Source organism: Mobula hypostoma, chromosome 1 (genome assembly GCF_963921235.1).
Source record: "Mobula hypostoma chromosome 1, sMobHyp1.1, whole genome shotgun sequence".
Taxonomy (NCBI): domain Eukaryota; kingdom Metazoa; phylum Chordata; class Chondrichthyes; order Myliobatiformes; family Myliobatidae; genus Mobula; species Mobula hypostoma.
The window spans coordinates 11,465,025-11,484,021 of record NC_086097.1 but is presented as its reverse complement, the minus strand read 5'-3'; the positions used below and the strand labels follow the sequence as shown (position 1 = coordinate 11,484,021).

The 18,997-nt window shown below is 38.1% G+C and overlaps 1 protein-coding gene across 2 annotated transcripts in view; it reads right to left on the bottom strand.

Moving 5' to 3' along the window:
* The window catches only part of vrk1 (VRK serine/threonine kinase 1), a 92,344-nt gene that overhangs the window by 53,690 nt on the left and 19,657 nt on the right, over positions 1-18,997 (bottom strand). For both annotated transcript variants that reach the window (XM_063043618.1, XM_063043625.1), the window contains exons 5-7: positions 12,562-12,631; positions 5,148-5,235; positions 1,045-1,153 (exon numbers count right to left, since the gene is read on the bottom strand). In XM_063043618.1, coding sequence (XP_062899688.1) covers positions 1,045-1,153; positions 5,148-5,235; positions 12,562-12,631 — 267 coding nt within the window. The remainder of the gene's footprint in view (positions 1-1,044; positions 1,154-5,147; positions 5,236-12,561; positions 12,632-18,997) is intronic.

Here is an 18,997-nt window from a genome sequence, read left to right as displayed (position 1 = left end):
ATAATTTAGATTGTTACAAATCCATTAATAATCCGAATAACAATTCATCCAAGTCAATTCACCAAGCCCGGGGTATCCAAGTTAAAGCCCTGGAACCACAGGTGGTGCTTGAACCCTGGCCAGCCAGCTCATGAAGCTCCAGTGAAAGTTTATTTTTGCCATTGCACATATTAATATACAAGATGTCTTTAATTAGGCAAAATTAATTTTAAACTATAGTCTGCAACTTAGCTTGCAGGGAATGCTTTTATGCAAATTTAATTACAGCAAATTAGATTTTAATTTAGAATGTTGATGTTCTGTATTGCAATGATTCATACGTGGCCAAGAGGCTCCATAGCATGCAACTAAGTGTTTATGGAGACAGAATGATTTGAATGCTCAGTATACAATGTCAGAGTTGTCCTAACAAAGATACAGTTTAAAAATATTTAAAAATCCAAACTGCATTAAGTTACTCTTCAAGAAATGTCCATGTTAAGCCAACAGATAAATGCAAACATATAAAACTTTATATTAATACTTACCCAAAAACGTAAGACTAACAATTATAAATTATGATGTATGCATAAAAGACCAATGAACCATAATCAGCATTTATCAATAATGTACATGCTGCAGAGACATTTCTAAAGAGTATGTGTTATATTCAAAACTGAAATGGTTATCATAATAGTTTACTTTGCTGCATAGGTTGAAATCAGCAGAATTTGAGCATGAAACAGGACTAAATCGCAAGAACAAGACTGTGCTTCTAGGAACTAGAGAAACAAATCTAATTGCAAATTGCTTGAAGTTTTGACCTTACCTATATATACGTTCCAAGAAACATCAACTTCCAAAGACAGATTTTTCTTAAATCCCCTTCCGGGTCAGTTGTGCAATTCTGAGACACACTGGGAGAAATCGGCTGAGAAATTCATATCCTTCTCCAGCATGTATGAAGCGACTTAAAAGCATTGCTCACAAAATATATCAAGGTGCTTTGTAAAGATCTTTAAAATAATGAAAATGTTACCTTCCAGATAAAGGAAATCGACTTACCAATCGTAGACCTAACTGGAACACAAATTTCTTAGGGAAAATCTTATGATTTTGTTCAAATATTTTCTGAAGGTCAGATCCAAATCGATCCATAACCATAAATCTATAACTGAAGAATACAGAAAACCAAGTAAACACATAATGCACCTTCTGCTTTTTTTGGGAATGATGTCCCAGTAAAGCATGGAAGGATGCGCTGGGTGAGTGGCATTTAATCTAATTAATTTTTTATTAGATTATAACTAATTCTTACTATTATGCTATCTGCTACACAATTTATCATACATGTACATTTGTCTGAAGGGCATTATACACAACAGAATGAAATGTGGATTTTCCACAGAAATAGCTAGAACTTGGTGGTACAATGTTAAGTTACCAATTGTGAGAGTCTGTGTGTGCGTATTGCCCAATGGCAATAAACTTGAAGTCAAAGGTTATTGCCTTTTTATATATGTATAACCATATAATAAAAAGAAACAAGACGTTTCTCCGAACCAGGGTGAAAAGTACAGTAGTACACATAACACATGATAAGTATGAAGGCAAAGATAAACTTGAACTTGAATTTGACTTGATCTACATCTAATCCAGCATTAGGCAAAGGCTGGTAGATAGCTATCTGCCAAATTAGAAAAACTGGTCTCCCCAAAAGCATTCAGTGCCAGGTGACAGCATCTAGTTGTATTTGGTCAACAACCACAGACAGCCATTAGACTGACAATTGCTCTGCAGGGAACAGCCCTACCAATGGTTAAAAGAACAATTTTAAAAAATTGTCACTTATAAAAAAAAGTCAACCCCCCCCCAACCATTCCTTTGTTGAACCAAAAGCTGTTAGTTCCCTCTCAAACCTGATTTCTTCTCCTACCTTGAGATCTCCACCAAGGTTGCTGCTGCTAAAAATAAGTTAGCCCAAATTAGAAGTTCTTTGTCAGCTGCCGGACAATCTCCATCAGGCTTCTGTGGCTCAGGATAACTATAAGCAACTTGCATTTTCAATGGTTTGGTGTCACAGAAAAACTACAGCTTGGGGGGAGGCATACCTTGCAGATGCACTGCTCTATCCAGTTAGTTCCATTCTCCCACCATCTCTACAGTGTTGCAAATCCTTTCAATTACTTATCCAGTTCCCTTCCAAACACCAGGATTGATTCTGTCTCCATCACTTCTCCTGACCGTAAATTCTAAACCTTAACACTTGCTGCATGGAAGTACTCCTTATATCACCTATGGTTCTTTTGGCAATTGCTCAGGTTCTTGCCCATCTGCAAATGAGATAAGTTTCTCTAATCAAAAATCTCCAAAATTTCAAATGCCTCCATGAGATTCCATGTCAATTTCCAAGAATAGCTACAGCTTTACCAGTCCACTCTCATGCTTAGGACCATTGTAAGAAACCTCTTTTATACTTAGACTTCAACATTTTTCCTCAAGTTTGGTGCCTTGCAGTCAATTTAGTATCTTACAAAAGATTCACATCTTGAATTTTTCCCCTACATGCTAATTCTGTTGTGTTTTTGGATGACTCTTAAAGTTTAAGTTGATACAAAAATATATAAATTATTGTATACATGACAGATCTATTCAGCATTGAATAGAAATTGCACAACAAAATCACTTAAAGGCAGCAAGAAAATTTAGACTGAATATGTAACATTGCCCCTGAAGACAGACCTTGCCTAGCTTGTTGGAGAGGCTTTACATCGATACCCAATTCAGAAAGACAGCCATCTTATACTGAAGATAGTGTACAACACTGAAAAACTAATGTTTTAATGATCTTCGATTCAATGACAGCTTTCAAGAATGTACAATAACTGGAGTTTTTAAATCTCAGTTCAAAATTACAGTACTTAAGCCAAAATAAAATTTTGATTTATCAAAGTACTCTGCATATAAATTGATTGATTTGATCGTTAGGAGAAAGATTGTAAAAATACTCACAATTTAAAAACAATAGCAGCATTAAGTACTAATATTCCTATGTTAAGAATAACAAAAGCTGGTACAAAAACAGAAAATGTTACAAACACTCAACAGGTCAGGCTGCACGGTGGGAAGAGAAGCATACCCAACATTTCAGTCCTTCATCAGAACTGAGAAAGAAACCAAAGAAGATTGTAAAGCTGCAGGACAGTAAAGGAAGAGAACGCATCTGATAGGATAAAACCAGGGTGACCATATATTATGTGGGCTGAATGTTTTGTGGAGCACCTGCTTTCATATCGCAAGAGCGACCTGAAGCATCTCGTTGCCTGCTACTTTAACTCCTTATGCCACTCCAACACAGAATTGGAATCAGGTTTATTATCCCTGACATATGCCATGAAATTTGTTGTTTTGTGCAGCAGTTCAGCGCAAAACATAAAAATTACTGTTAATGACAAGAATAAATACAGTGCAAAAGGGGAGTAGCAAGGTACTGTTCATGAGTTCATTTCATGAACTGTTCGGAAATCTAATGCTTGGGAGGGGCGGGAGGGGCTACTCCTAAAGCATTGAGTGGGGGTCTTTTGGCTCCTGAACTTCCTCCTCTCAGATGGTAGTAATGAGAAGGATATGTCCTGGGTATTGAGGGGTCTTTAATGATGGATGCTGTCTTCTTGAGGCATGCCTCTGGGCACATTGTAGAATTCATGACTTGAGTCCAAAAATCTACAATTTCAGGTAACTTGGTTTCTCAATCTGCATCAGTTGCCCTACTGTAATATTCACTCAGGGTTTTTTTTTCCCTCTGTGGGAAAAAATGACACATTTAGCCTGATGGGCATGTCCTTCTGCTCTGCAGCAGTTTTTGCATATGTTCTTACCCTCCAACTGCCTCCATTCACCTACTGACTGGAAAACCATGTGAAAAACTTATCCCCAGATTTACATCACAGCCAATCTTCTTCCCACTATCCCTGCAGCCTTACAAGCTCTCCAGTCTCCTTTTTTTCTTGTTTTGTATTTGCAGAGTTTGTCATCTTCTACCCATTGGTTGTTGTCCATTCTGTTAGGCGTGGTGTTTCGTTGATTCTATTGCACTTCTTGTACTTACCGTGAATGCCCAGAAAAAAATGAATCTTGAATATGGTGACATATAAACTTACTTTGAACTTTACAGTTCTTTGGTCAAGATGGCCCCTGCGTACTACGCTCCTTCGATCAACGTCTTCTGGATAGACCATGGAACCATATATTTCACTCCTTTTATGTCTTTTACATGTGTTTTTCATCTTGAATGTGTTTCTGGAACTGTTGGAGTCTACGATTTGCAGTTTGAAGATCATATGGGTATTCAGCACTCCGCAGTCTCCGAGGGGATTCCAGGAGACAGGGGCAGCTTGCGAAAACCTCATGGCGAGACGACCGCGGGCACGAGCCAACGTCTGACTCTATTCTGCCGATTAAAGCTTTCATTGCTCACCGACTTAAGCAACAAGGGAGATCGTAACACCAGCTGCTTGTTTTTTTTTAATCTTTGGGATATTGCTGTGCTGCCGGAGAGGAGAGACCGTCTTTTTATCGCCGATGAGATCGCTCTACTGCCAGAGAGGGGAGACTGTCTTTTTTAAATCTTTGGTGAGATCACTCTGCTATGAAGAGGGAGAATGTTGCCCAGGTTTTCTGTGTGTTGGATGCGGACTTGGACTGTAGGCTTTTTTTCAAGTCTTCAGAATTTCAGAGTTGTATACTTTGATAATAAATGAAACTTTGACAAAGGGCTTTCAATTTGAAAAACTGATTTGGTTTCTCTTTCTACAGATACAACTATACAACTTCACCTGTTGAGTATTTCCAACATTTTCTACTTTTGTTTTATATTCCCAGAATCTACAAAATGATGTTTTGATTTTCAAAATGAAAATCAGAAACTCCAGTTATAACTCTCCCTCATATGAGTCATCAATAATACACCAAATGTATTTTACTTTACTTGTAGCTGAATAAAATTTTCACCTCAGGCCTAAAATATAGAATTATTACTTGAGAAAATATAATGTCACTGCATAACCAGTCCTCCTCATCGAGGTCAATTAATAATGCTCCTTCACCTATCAATAACCTTGAGACAGTTAAATAATGTTTTGAAGATGATGCACAGATTCTTTTCATACCTTTTGCCATTTCTATCATAGAGTCCTGACCCCCAATACTTGGGCACACCGAGATAATTCAACTTCCGGGAAGAAACCCAGCTTTGAACTGTAGGAAATAAGGGGATAAAGCAGAATAATTTAGCTATAAGTAAAAGATGCCCAGGTCAGGCAACACCCATGGATAGAGAAATACATTTTCAAGTTGATTCCTTTCTTCAGAACTGGTAACAGTTAATCATGAAACAAGTTTAGTCAATGAGAAGGGGGAAGGATGAAAAGAACATTAGTGATAGTGGACCATGAGAGGTTAAATGATACATCAGGTTGTGTTGACAGTTTAGAGAGGGGAGCGAAAAATTGTTAGCTGCAGTAGATCTATCTGGTGGAGGGAAACAGAGCAATTGGAATGAGATAGGAGGAGAGAAGAATATACCATGCTGAACCATGAGATCTGAAACACTGCAGCTGCTGGAAAGCTGAAGTAACAGAATGCTGGAAAGATTCAGCAAATCAGGAAACATCAGCAATCTGAAACTGCTTGATTATGAAGGCATAATATACTTAGATGAAAAATGCGATGCTCTTACTCATGCATTTATTGGGCTTTGTTGGAATGGTGTTAAGGCCAAAAGCTGATGGTTATTGGAGGGAGTGTGGAAAGTAATGCAACCAAAAGTGGGGGGGGGGGTGTTTAAGGAAGTGGGTTCTGGCAGAAACAGAATCACAAAGGGAGTGGCCCATACAAATGCTGAAACAGAGGGGAAAGTGTGTTTGGTGCTGGGATTACTTGGAAGATAGAGGAAGTAATACATTTTTCATTGAACGTGGAGGCTCGTGAAGTGGCTGAAACAAAGGGAACCTCACTCTTTCTCTGGGTCATATGGCAGAGGATACAAGCAGAAGTTGGGAAATAATATCCCAACATTCACACTATCTCTCCCTCCTTTCTGCAAGTTTGATTTCTAACTTCTGGTTCAAGATGAAAGAACATAACTAAAACCATTAATTCTGTTCTCACAGATGCTACCTGATCTGGATTCAAGAGTTGTTTTATTTATATCCCAAATTAATTTTTTAAATTTCCACTTTTCATGAGAAACAATCATATCTGCAAATCTTTGAACATTCAGAGCAATCAGTTAGATGGAAAAGCAGAAGATTGGTGCCATCTCTTTGCAAGTTCAGATATTTTGAGGTGACAAGTGTGACACTGTCCATTTACCACCTAATTTAGAGTTTATAAATGTAACAGTACAATGATAACTGTATAATTCCCCCCCTCACAGATTTGAAGCTCTAAGTTTGTTATTTCCTATTTATGTACAAGATAGACAAAATTCTATTTCATCAGTGACAGCAACTGCCCCTTAAAAGTCCCACATTTTGAAAATACATTTTTCCCAGTTAGCTAATTAATCTAACACAGTGGATTTCGGGGTTATCGGGACACATTGGGAACGCATTTTGGCCCAACTAAGTGGCTGCACCAATGAGCTGAAGTTTCATGGAAATAGAAAAGATATAAAAAAGACAACAGAATAACAAATTATGTATATAAATTAAATACAGAACAAATTAGAACACTACCAATACGACTGATGGTTGCCCATTGTATATGACAATGACAGGAAATCTGTACAGGAGAGTTTTTAAAAGTGGAAAAGCCATTGTACTGGGGCAGTTCCATTTTCTCAACCTCGGAAGTCTATGTCCACTGGTACGAGTAGACATCAGAACTAAGGTCTTTTTTGGTTCAAGTGGATGACCATGACTTCTTCTGGGCCTTAGCATGCCCTTGGCTCGCCACATAGCATTACACAACTACCCTCCTGGCCACTGGACCTCACTGTAGATTGCCCAGACTGCCGGAACTGACTTCGCATGGTATGATAAGCATATTGCTAGCTGACTGGGGTACGAGGGCCCACTGGCTTCCCTGGGTTAGTTCCCCTGTTGAAACACTGTACCGGGGTGTGGCCACTGTCACATGCAAACAGCTACTTGGAGCCTTAGCTGGGAACTGAGCGTCCAGTGGGGACCAAAGGTAGCATTCCCGATGATTGTTGAAAACTTCCAAGTTCTTCGTAGTTCCAAACTTTTCCCTCCAGGCCGTTTCTAACATCTCTAAGCCTGAATGCTTGAAACTGCAGTGAGCAGAACAGTTCTGAATGATCTTACTGCTTATTTCTCACCAACTATCAGCGACAAAAATCACTGCTTTTTGAACACAAAACTCATGCATCTGGCGCTATCTTAAAACTGTTCACTCTGAGCATGCTATAGTATCTAACAGCCATGCAAGTGCACGTGATTGATGCTAGTTAGAAACTGTTCAGCAACAATCTGCTGCCCCTATCAAGCACCATAGTATTGCAAATAAACAAAAAGTACTCCAGCTACTTTCTCACATCGTTTTTGATAAGAGTTGGCCCAATAAGCAGCTGCCATGATTAACCGATAAACAAATTAACCAGAAACCACTCATATATGTACATTTTATTATTTGGCACTCATTTTAATGGTTAGGTTTACATGTTATGCCATGCCAGACACATCTAAAAACATTTAACGTGAAAACTACTGTGAATGGCAAGTTCTGTTTCTTTCGCAGTCTAAAGATACACTTTGTTTCTCTTATTTTTGATGGCCACCACTTTAATGTCTGCAATTTCCTTTTACTATCACTTTCAAACTGATCTGCATGAAAATGCATACAAATGAGAGCAAAAGGAGGATTTCACACTAAATCCCTCCCTTGCCCTGGCAATCAGGAAATAAAAATTAACAGTCAAGCACAAAGTATCCAGGGACTATGGAATGATCACTTCAGGGCATGTTAAAACCCAGGAACTTACATACATGTCAAAAAATCTTAGCTACTACAGAATTAACTATCTAACCATATTCTATGCTGCCTCCTAAAGGACTAATACTGCAAGTTTCAAATAATTATTTTTGGGCATCAAGCAGTTATACAAGCTGAACTTTTAGAATCACACAAATAATTCCAATCACCAAGTATAATGACAATCATACGTGACTGACTCAGAATCTGTTGTTAAGTATAAAACTACGTGTGATAATGTGGCTAGGTTTACCAGATAAAGTTAAAAACAGGGTGACTTTCCTAACAAACACCATCTTAACAATATCCTTAATGAGTCAATTGATTCAGATCTATTCAGTTTGATTTCTGACTTACACATTTCTAGTTGCCCCATTATAGGAAAGACATCAAGGCTTTGCAGAGGGTGCTGATGAGATCTACCAGGATGTTGCCTGGATTAAAGAGCATATGCCGCAATGAAATGCGGACCAACTTGTTTTTTCCCCTCTGGAGCGGTGGAGGTTGATGGGAGATCTGATAGAAGTATATAGGATTATGAGAGGCATAGTAGAGGAGATAATCAACATCATTTTCCAAGGGTTGAAATGTCTCATATCAGGGGCATGCATTTAAGGTGAGAAACAGTAATTTCAAAGGAAATGTAAGGGGGCAAGTTTTTATTTTAAAAGGTAGAGATTGGTGGGTGCTTGCAATGCGCTGCCTGGGTTGGCAGAATCATTACAGACTTTTAACAGATGGTTAGATAGGCACATGCATGTGACGAAAATGGAAGGATATGGACATTGTATAGGTAAAAGAGGTCAGTTTAGTTGACCATTTGATTACTAATTTAATTGGTTCAGCATAATACTGTGGGCCAAAGGGGCTATTCTTGTGCTCTACTGTTCAATGTTCTATGACTTAGGCAGCAGAGATTTGGATGAGCACAAGTTTAAGGAGAGAATGTCAGAATATGTCCATAGAGTACTGGAAAATGCTGGTTGTGGATAAGGTTTTCAGCAGCATTTAGGCACTGACAGAAAAAGGGGCTGAGCAATGATATGCAAGTAGAAGTATGTTTATCCTGGGATCAAGCATCTGGTTCGATATCCTGCAACTGCCAAAAACACCATAGTATTGAAATAATATTTGTGGGAGGAATCAAAGTTGATGTCTTCTGTTTTTTTCAAAATTTACTTAGAAAAAAATTCTGTTCTTACATTACTAAACGAAAGGAAAGCAAACTGACAATTTAGAGGAAGTGAAGGAGCTGAGAACCTGTGGTAAGTAGATCTCAGGTTGTTAAATACATAGAAAGTATCACTTCTGTATGATGCTTCTCATCTGTATTTACTGTAAAGAAGGATTTTGAAGTTTATGAGTTCAGAGGAAGAAAAAGTAATATCTTGGAACAAGTGAAGTAAACAGGAACTGAGCAAATTAGGCAGCAACTATGGAAATGAAAAAACAGTCAATGTTTCAGGCTGAGACCCTTCACAAGACTCTTGAAGTTGGGGCTCCGAAATGTCAACTGTTTAAGCATTTCCACAGATGCTGCCTGACCTGTTGAGTTCCTCCAGCATTTTGCGTGTGTTGCTCTGGAGTTCCAGCATCTGTTGAATCTCTCGGGTTTATGATTTGTTGGTCTTGAAGTGCACTAAAGTGGATAAATCCCCAGGGCCAAACCAGGGGCATCCGAGCATGTTCAAAGTAACACAAACAAAATGCTGGAGGAACTCAGCTGTCCAGGCAGCATCTATGGAAAAGAATAAGTAGTTGACATTTCAGGAACAGACCCTTCAATAGTCGCTGTTTCTGGCTGAGACAGACGCACATTTATGGGAAGCAGGGAGGAGATTGTGGGGTCTCTGACTGATTTTTGTAATTTTATTAGCTATGAGCGAGGTTCCAGAAGAATGGAGGATAGTTAACATTTAAAATGAGCAGCAGGAAGAAGTCAAGAAACTACAGGCTGGTAACCCTTTCATTAATGGAAGAAAAGTTATTGGAAGGGGTTCTGAAAGACCAGACATTTGCATTAGAAAGGATAAACATCATCTAGGGATAGACAGCATGGCTCTGTGCATGTGAAATCATCTCACAAGTGACTGAGGATTGATGAGAGCAGGAGAGTAGACATCATCAATATGGACCTCAGCAAGGCCTTTTGACCAGGTACCATATTGTAGGCTAATCTGGAAAGTTGGAATTGATGGTTTCCGAAGGAGTAGAATCAGGTTTAACATCACTGGCATGTGTCGTGAAATGTGTTATTTTGTGGCAGCAGTAGAATGCAATACATAAAAAAACTATAAATTACAGTAAGATATATAATAAAAATTTAAATTAAGTAGTAGAGAAATCTAATGGTGGAGTAGAAGAAGCTGTTCCTAAAAAGCTAGGTATATGCCTTCAGGCTTCTTCACCTCCTCCTTGATAGTAGCAATGAGAAGAAAGCATGTCCTGGGAGGTGGGAGTCCTTATTGATTGATGCTGCCTTTTTGAGGCATTGTTTTTTGAAGATGTCTTTTTTGCTGGGGGGAGGCTGGTGCCCATGATGAAGCTGGCTGAGCTGGCAACCTTCTGCAGCTTTTTCCCAATCATGTGCAGCAGTCCCTCCATACCAGATGGGTGATGCTACCAGCATCCATGGTAAATCTGTAGAAATTTGCTCGAGTCTTTGAAGACATACATAATCTCCTCAAACTCCTACTGGAATATAGCCACTGTTGTGCCTTCTTTGTAGCCGCATCAGTATGTTGGAACCGGGATAGTTCTTCAGCGATGCTGACACCCAGGAACTTACAACTGCACAACCTCACTGCTGATGAGGACTGGTGTATATTCCCTCAACTTCCCTTCCTGAAGTTCACAATAGGATGCAAAAGTGGCTTTGTATTAGGAGGCAAAGGGTGGTTTTTCTCCAGCTTGGATGTCAGTGACCAGTGCGCCAAAGGAACTGGTACTGACCCCCTGGTGTTTTCCCACATATATTAACAATCTGGATGAGAATGTTGTTACATTACAGAAAACTGCGAAATTGATGCTCTTGTGGGCAGTAAAAGTTGGTTGTCTAAGGTTACTACAGGATCTAGAGCAAGTGGTAAAGTGGGCAATAGAACACCAGATCGAATTTAATTTGTTCAAGTGTGATGTGATGCATTTTCGGAAGGTAAATCAAACTAGGCATAAACAGTGAGTAGCAGGGCCTTGGGGACTATTAAAGTTAAGAGACTAGCACAATATCCTGAAAGTAGCAACACAGATAGGGTAGTGACAGTGGCAAATGGTACTTTTGCCTTCGTTAGCTGAGGCAATGACTACAAGGGGTGGGACAGTTGGATATTTTTTATTTACTTATTGAGGTACAGCACGGAATAGGCCCTTCTAGGCATGCAGTCCAGCAATCCCCGATTTAATCCTATCCTAATCAGAGGACAATTTACCAGAACCAAATAACCTACCAACCTGCATGTCTTTGGACCATGAGGAGAAACCAGAACACCCTGAGAACGTACAAATTCCTTACAGTCAGTGGCAGGAATTGAACCCAGGTTGCCTGTGCTGTAAAACATTGTGCTAACCACTATGCTACCATGCTGCCCTGATACAATACCGTACTTGGAATATTGGGGCCTGCATTGTTAACCACACTACAGGAAATTTGTGATTAAGCAAGACAGAGTACAGAAAAGATTCACTAGGAAGTTACATAGATTGGGGGCTTGAGTTAAAGGATTGGGAAGCTGGGTGCTTCCTCTGAAGAGGAGACTGGAAGGTGACATGACAGTGGTTTATAAAACAGTGATGCACAGATAGATTGGATAGCTGCAACCTCTCTCTTGGTAGGGTTGTCTAGAACAAGAGGACATGGGTTTAAGATGAGAGTGAGGAAGTTTAAAGGAGTAAATTTTTCACATACAGTACAGTTGATTGAGTGGTTAGAGGAGTGGTAGAAGCAGAAATAGAATCAACATTTAAGAAGCATCTAGTCAAGTACTTGAATGAACAAGGAATAGAGGGAATGCAAACAAGTAGAATTACTATAGATAGGTCAACAAACACCTTATGTCAAAGGGCCAGTTTCTTTGCTATGACAGCATTCAAGGGGTAACAGTGAGAAGAAAAAGAAGGAGGCTATGAATGGTTGCTTGGGGAATTCAAGAGGCAACAGTATCAAAGAAAGGAGAAATGTTATTGCAGTTGGCTTCGATCATTTTAACTATTTTCTTTCAATCACAGATATTTATAGTTCTTCTTCATAAAGAGCATCATAATTTTTAAATTCTTACTCTTCTTTTCAAATCATTCCCCGTCCTTGCCCTTCTCCATCACTGAGAACACTGCCACTGAGATGCTCAAATTCCAGCTTCAAGCACCCTCCAGTTTAGTTACTCCAAAAACATGGCTGTGCTTTCAGTTGCTCTGGACCTCCTCCAAACCCGCATGTTTTGCCACCTTTTTTATCATTTAATCCAATCCTCAAGAACTACTTCACTGACCAACTATTCCTTAAATAAATCTGTGTCAAAGTTTGCTTAAAAATATTCCAGTAATGCGCTATGTTCTAGTTTTGATTTCTCATGTGCCACAAAATTAACTCACTTAGCTCTGGTTTTGCTGCTCTCATATAGAACTTGAGCTCTGAAAACAATGGTCCATTGTCACTGGGTTCCTAGAGAAGAAAAAAAACATAGATGGTTTTTTTAATTGAGACACCAAGCAATTTTTTCTGCAAGGAAAAAAATTCAAATTTGCTTAGACCATAATACAATATTACAAATATGTGAAGATCATAAAGGTGGCATATTTCAAGGTATTATTTACTGTATAAACTCAACAGAAAATTCTAGGGAGGTGCTGAAGTCATGTGCAACTCCTTCTCAAAAGGCTCTGATGGCATTCAGAAGAAAGCAACCTAACTTTGTAGAGTAAATGCATTGTGCCTTACATCAAATCTTAATGAAAGATGTAGTCTACAATACATATGCAATAAATAAAACAATCACAAATCCAACAAACATTTAAAGGTAGATTAAAAGTACTGCTTTGGGCAGTAAATTATACAAAACAGTAACAATCTGTACTCTGCTACAACTAAAATAACATCCACTGTGATTGCTGCTTCCATCTGCCAGCCAATCTAATTAAGGTTTTACTTCAGGTATACTTTTAGGTTGTGAACCTGGAATTTACCAAAAAGAATGGAGTCTGACTGGGTAAATTCAATTTATTTTGTCGCAAATTATCTCTTCATATCAGAATAAATCCTAATTTATGATCCAAAGGAGGAAGGACAGTATTATCAATCTCATATTAGATGTCTATCTATAGCCAAGTTTACACACACAAAATGCTGGAGGAGGTCAGCAGGCCAGGCAGCATCAATGGAAAAGAGTGAACAGTCGACATTTCGCGCTGAGACTCTGCATCAAGACTCAAGCTTCTCGTGTTATACCCAAACTTGTTCAATATGGCAAGAAGCAGCAGGAACTTCTACAGCTCAGAATTCTAGCAAGAAATTTGTTCACAATAACAGAAAAAGCAAACTATGTTCATTGATAACAGATCAGTTAAGTTTCCATTTGATGCATTATTTTAACCAGTAACCCTTACTGACCAGCATTCTAAAGCTTCATATTTAATTAGACAAGCAAATTGTAAAATATTTTGCATACAATTCCACTGTTCAATGTTCTATTACAAATTTTTGCAGACACGACTAATCAAACAGGCCAAAGCTATGGGGCAGCGCTGTTAATCAAAATTATTGTCTAAATGCTATTTCAACACGTTACAAATCAATCCAGATGTTATCAGTGATGCCCAAGAGAAGCTTAATTAAATCAAATTAGCAACTGTCTTTTTCTCCCCCAACGAAAAGTAGTTACAGCATATAAAGTGTCAAAGGTAATATTAAAATGCAGGAGAACACTCAGCTATAATTGTTTGGATAACCACTTCAGTTCTCCTACCCACTATTAAATCTATTAATAATTCTAATCAGAATCTTAAAGGCATAAGTAATTCCTATAAATCAGTGAAGCCGAGAAAGTGAGATACCAGCAGTTCCAATGATCGCATTCAGATATCAAATGCACATTTAAATGAACAGGCGCTGCTTTGACTTTAAAATCTGCATCCCTCATGGAGAACAGGATCATGGAGGCTGCTGGCAAAATTGTGAGGTAAACACACTGCTCTTGATGCTCACTTTTATGGGTGAAGAGCCGATGGCAAACTATTCAATCTGCAGTAAAATCTATATTAGCAGACAATCTGCCCACACCTCCTCTGCAGAATGATCAACATTAATACATTGTTATAGGTATAAATTTCAAATTAAAATGTAATACCAATGACTGAGATTTCAATAAAACGAATGCATTTAGACACATAAGTAGGACAAACAGGACGTTATAACTTTATGCAATAAAGAACTATCAATTGCATGCACAACAGTGAAATTATTCCTGAAGACTAAAGAAGAGGGAGCGTGCACTTATAAATGCATGGAATTTTAAAGATTCTGGAAATCTAGGGCAACACATACAAAATGCTGGAGGAACTCAGCAGGTTAGGCGGTATCTATGGAAATGAATAAATAATTGACAGTTCAAGCCAAGACCCTTCATGAGCACTTGAAAGATGGGGAAGAAGCCAGAACAAGAAGATCAAGTAGGGGAAGGAGAACAAGCAAGATAATAGGTGAAGCCAGGTGAGTGGGAGAGGGAGGATGAAGAAGCTGGTGGGCAATAGGTGGAAATGGTAAAGGGCTGGGTAAGAAGGAATCTAATAAGAGAGGAGAGTGAACCACGGGAGAAAGGGAAAGAGGAATGGCACCGACTGGTAGATATGATAGGGTTAGGGGTGCCAGAGTGGGGAACAGAAGAAAAGGGAAGGGGGAGGGGGAAAAGTTACCAGAATTGGAGAAATCGAGATTCTCCAGGAGGCGCTCATGGAGTGAGGTTGATTCTGGCTTCGCTCCATTATCGTTATTCTTTTTAACCTATGATCACCCTTATTTAACTTACTTTTACCCACACTTAAAGATTTAAACTATATTATTGATTTTTCCTTGAATTATGACTGTGAAATTTGAAGAAATGAGTAAAGAAGTAACTACAAGATCTAGAACCCGGGATCCTAAAGGTGGGAAAGACTCCGATGGAAACAGGAGGAAGAAACCTGAAGCCAAAAGCAATCCGAACTAACTTATGATACTCTGCTGAATCTCTGAGATGAAAAACTCGCACAACAACGTCAAAGTTTTAAAGAAGATTTAAAGCCAATTACAGACTCTTTGATTAGATTAGATTAGATTCAACTTTATTGTCATTGTGCCGAGTACAGATACAAAGCCAATGAAATGCATTTAGCATCTGACCAGAAATGTAATGAATAGTGTTATTTACATAATAAAAAAGTGCTACAGCACACAAATATATAAGTACTGAGACAGTACAATACAGATGCAATACTGCTTAGCGCTGTGATGAGAGGTTCAGCAGTGTCACAGCCTCAGGGAAGAAGCTTTTCCTGTGCCTGCAGGTGCGGGAGCGGAGGCTCCTGTAGTGCCTACCGGATGGGAGGAGAGTAAAAAGTCCATGGTTAGGGTGAGGTGCACCCCTGATAATGCTTTTCGCCCTGCCTAGGCTGCTTTTACAGTAGATGTTCTCAATGGTAGGCAATTGGGTGCCGATAATCCGCTGGGCAGTTTTCACCACACGCTGGAGTGCTTTGCGGTCCGATATGGGACAATTGCCATACCACACTGAGATGCAGTTGGTGAGTATGCTCTCATTGGTATCACTCAATTGGAATCACTGGAATCCGGTGAAACAGCAACAAAGTAAAATTACCGAATTGGATAGTGACGCTCAGGAGAGAGATTTGAAAATTCAAAGTTTGGAACAATTGTCCTCGATGACTGAACAACTGGAGCGTTTTAAATCTAAGATTATTGATCTTGAAAAATCGATCTAGAAGACAGAACTTACGTATAATTGGTCTTCCTGAAGATGTTGAAGAAGGTGATCATTTAAAATTCTTCTCTCAACTTTTAAAGGATGTGTTTAGCTCTGTATTGCCGGATGATCCTCCACTGTTTGACCGTGCACACCGTTCATTACTTTCAAAACCAGGCCCCGGATTTAAACTGAGGCCAGTAATTCTCGGTTTCCATTATGTTTATGATAAAGAGCATCTTATCCGAGTTGCCCGTCGGCAAGGTATGATTAAACTTCAACAATATCAGTGCCGTTCAGTGGAAGACTACAGACCCGAAGTGATGAAGGAGCAGTGGGTTTTCATACCTTTGATGCCGGAATATTACCATGAGGGTCTTCGACCAGCATTATTGTATCCCGCGCGATTAAGAATTTCTCCCCTGGACAGTTCAGCTCGTATCTTCTATTCCTTAAGTCCGGTTCAAAGTTTTCTGGATGAGCATTATCCAACTGCTACGGACACTTCACTCTAACTAATATCTGGCTCTCGCAGTTTCAGCTTTGCTCTTATGTGCTTTTTCTTTAAAGCCTATAATTATCGTATGAAGATGGACTTCTGTAATTCCAAGATTTTTTATTTTTGGTTAATAGCGTAGGTATTCTTATTTGATTTTTGACACTATTACTAACAACTTGATGGTAAATTTTTACTGTACAGAGGAATATTTAGTTTTTTAGTCTTGCATAATTAAGATGGCGGTTGATTTTTTTACTATGCTATCTCTTCATATTTCTTCTTCCCATAATTCCTTTCTTTCTTTTTTTGAAGTGCCATTTTCAATTATTTAATGTCTGTAATTGATTGATAATATGGTTTGGCCCTTTCCTCTTTCGTTTATTTTTGATACCATAATATGAAGATTATTACTGTATAAGGTTTTTTTTTTGGTTTTCCGGTAGCTCTTTTTTAAAACATATATCTTTGGAGTTGCCTTCTGAAGAAATGGGGGTAGATTTAGTGTTCATTTTCTCTTTGCCCTCCTTTAGGGCTTAATTCTGGGACTTTACAGGTGGAGGGTGGGGGGAATTTTACTTTTATTTTCATTTTCTATTGGGCTAATCCCAAACTACAAAAGTGTCTGCAGTGTAGTGACTTCCGGTTCCTCTCTGAATATTTGTTCCTCTATCGATTTCATAAGTTTACATTCTGGTTAACTCTTTATATACCAGAGGGTTAAATTTAAAATATAGCTCAGGCTATTAATTTTGTCTCTTGGAATACAAATGGCTTAAACCATCCAATTAAACGGAACAAGATTTTTAAAGTGTTCCAAAGACTGAAGGCTCATATTATTTTTGTACAAGAAACTCATGTGAGGAAAGGGGATAATCAATGTTTTTTTTAGGTTTTGGAAGAGACATTACCACTCGAGTTCTCAGGCCAAAGTGAGAGGAGTTTCAATTTTTATAGATTCCTCAATTACATTTGTTCATCATGACATCATTTCAGATCTGAATGGTAGATTTCTATTAATTACTGGGTTACTCTTTAATAAAAAAGTTGCTATGGTTAATGTTTATGCTCCGAACGTGGACTATCCTGAATTTTTTAAGTATTTATTTACTTTATTTCCTAATTTAAATGAATATATGTTGATAATGGGTGGTGATTTTAATTGTTGTTTAAATCCTTGGATAGATAGATCTATATCCAGTCAAGCTTTACTGAATAAGTCGGCCATTCTTATCAACTCTTTTATGATTGACTCTGGAATTTCAGAAATTTGGAGATTTTTACATCCTAATGAGAAAGAGTTCTCATTCTTCTCACGTTTATCATTCATATTCTAGAATTGATTACTTTTTTTTATAGACTCATTTAATTCCATCTGTAATTGACTGTAATTATGACATTATTGCCACTTCTGATCATGCTCCATTGAAACTTTCTATCAAGTTAATGCATACATCTCCTACTATCAGACAGATTGCGGTTTAATTCTAATTTGCTTCAAGACCCGGATTTTGTTAAGTTTATGAAGGAACAGATTGATCTCTTTTTTTAAAGTAATAATACGGAAGAAATTTCCATCGGGACAGTATGGGACACTTTTAAAGCATATATCCGTGGTCGGATTATTTCTTATTTTGCTGGTTTGAAAAAACGTATTAAGAATGAAACACTTCAGTTGGTTGAGGAAATTAAAGAAATTGATAAGAAATATTCTATTACTCCTAGTAAGGAGCTCTATAAACAAAGAGTAGAACTTCAAATGGAACATAGTTTATTATTAACATCCTCAATTGAAAATCAATTAATGAAAACCAGAAGTGAGTTTATATACATAGCGATAAGTCAGGTAAACTACTAGCTAATCAATTGAAAATTGATTCGGTTGAACGTCAAATTATTAAGATTCATAAACATGATGATGAGATAAATAAATCCTTTCAAGAATTTTACACCTCTTTATACCATTCCGAATTTCCTCATGATCCTAACATTATGCATGACCTTTTAAGGAAACTGAATTTTCCAAAATTATCACCAGAAGAATTTTTAACATTAGAAACTCCTATCATGGATGAAGAAATAAAAGGTGTTATTTCCTTTATGAATTCTGGTAAAGCACCAGGTCCAGGTAGTTTTACAGTGGAATTCTTTAAGTTTTTTTCTTCTATTCCTTCACCTTGGTTGTCCAGAGCTTTTAAAGAAGCAATCAGATTAGGTAAATTACCACAATCGTTTTATGGCGCTTCTATAAAAAGAATAAAGACCCTACTGATTGTGCATCATACAGACTGATACAGGCTTCCCCCCGCCATCCGAAGGCAGAGCGTTCCTATGAAACGGTTCGTAAGCCGGAATGTCGTAAAGCGAAGAAGCAATTACTATTTATTTATATGGGGAAAATTTGTGAGTGTTCGCAGACACAAAAATAACCTACCAAATCATGCCAAATAACACATAAAACCTAAAATAACAGTAACGTATAGTAAAAGCAGGAATGATATGATAAATACACAGCCTATATAAAGTAGAAATACTTTTCTACAATCATTGCCTGCACTGTTCTCCGTAGCGAAAATCT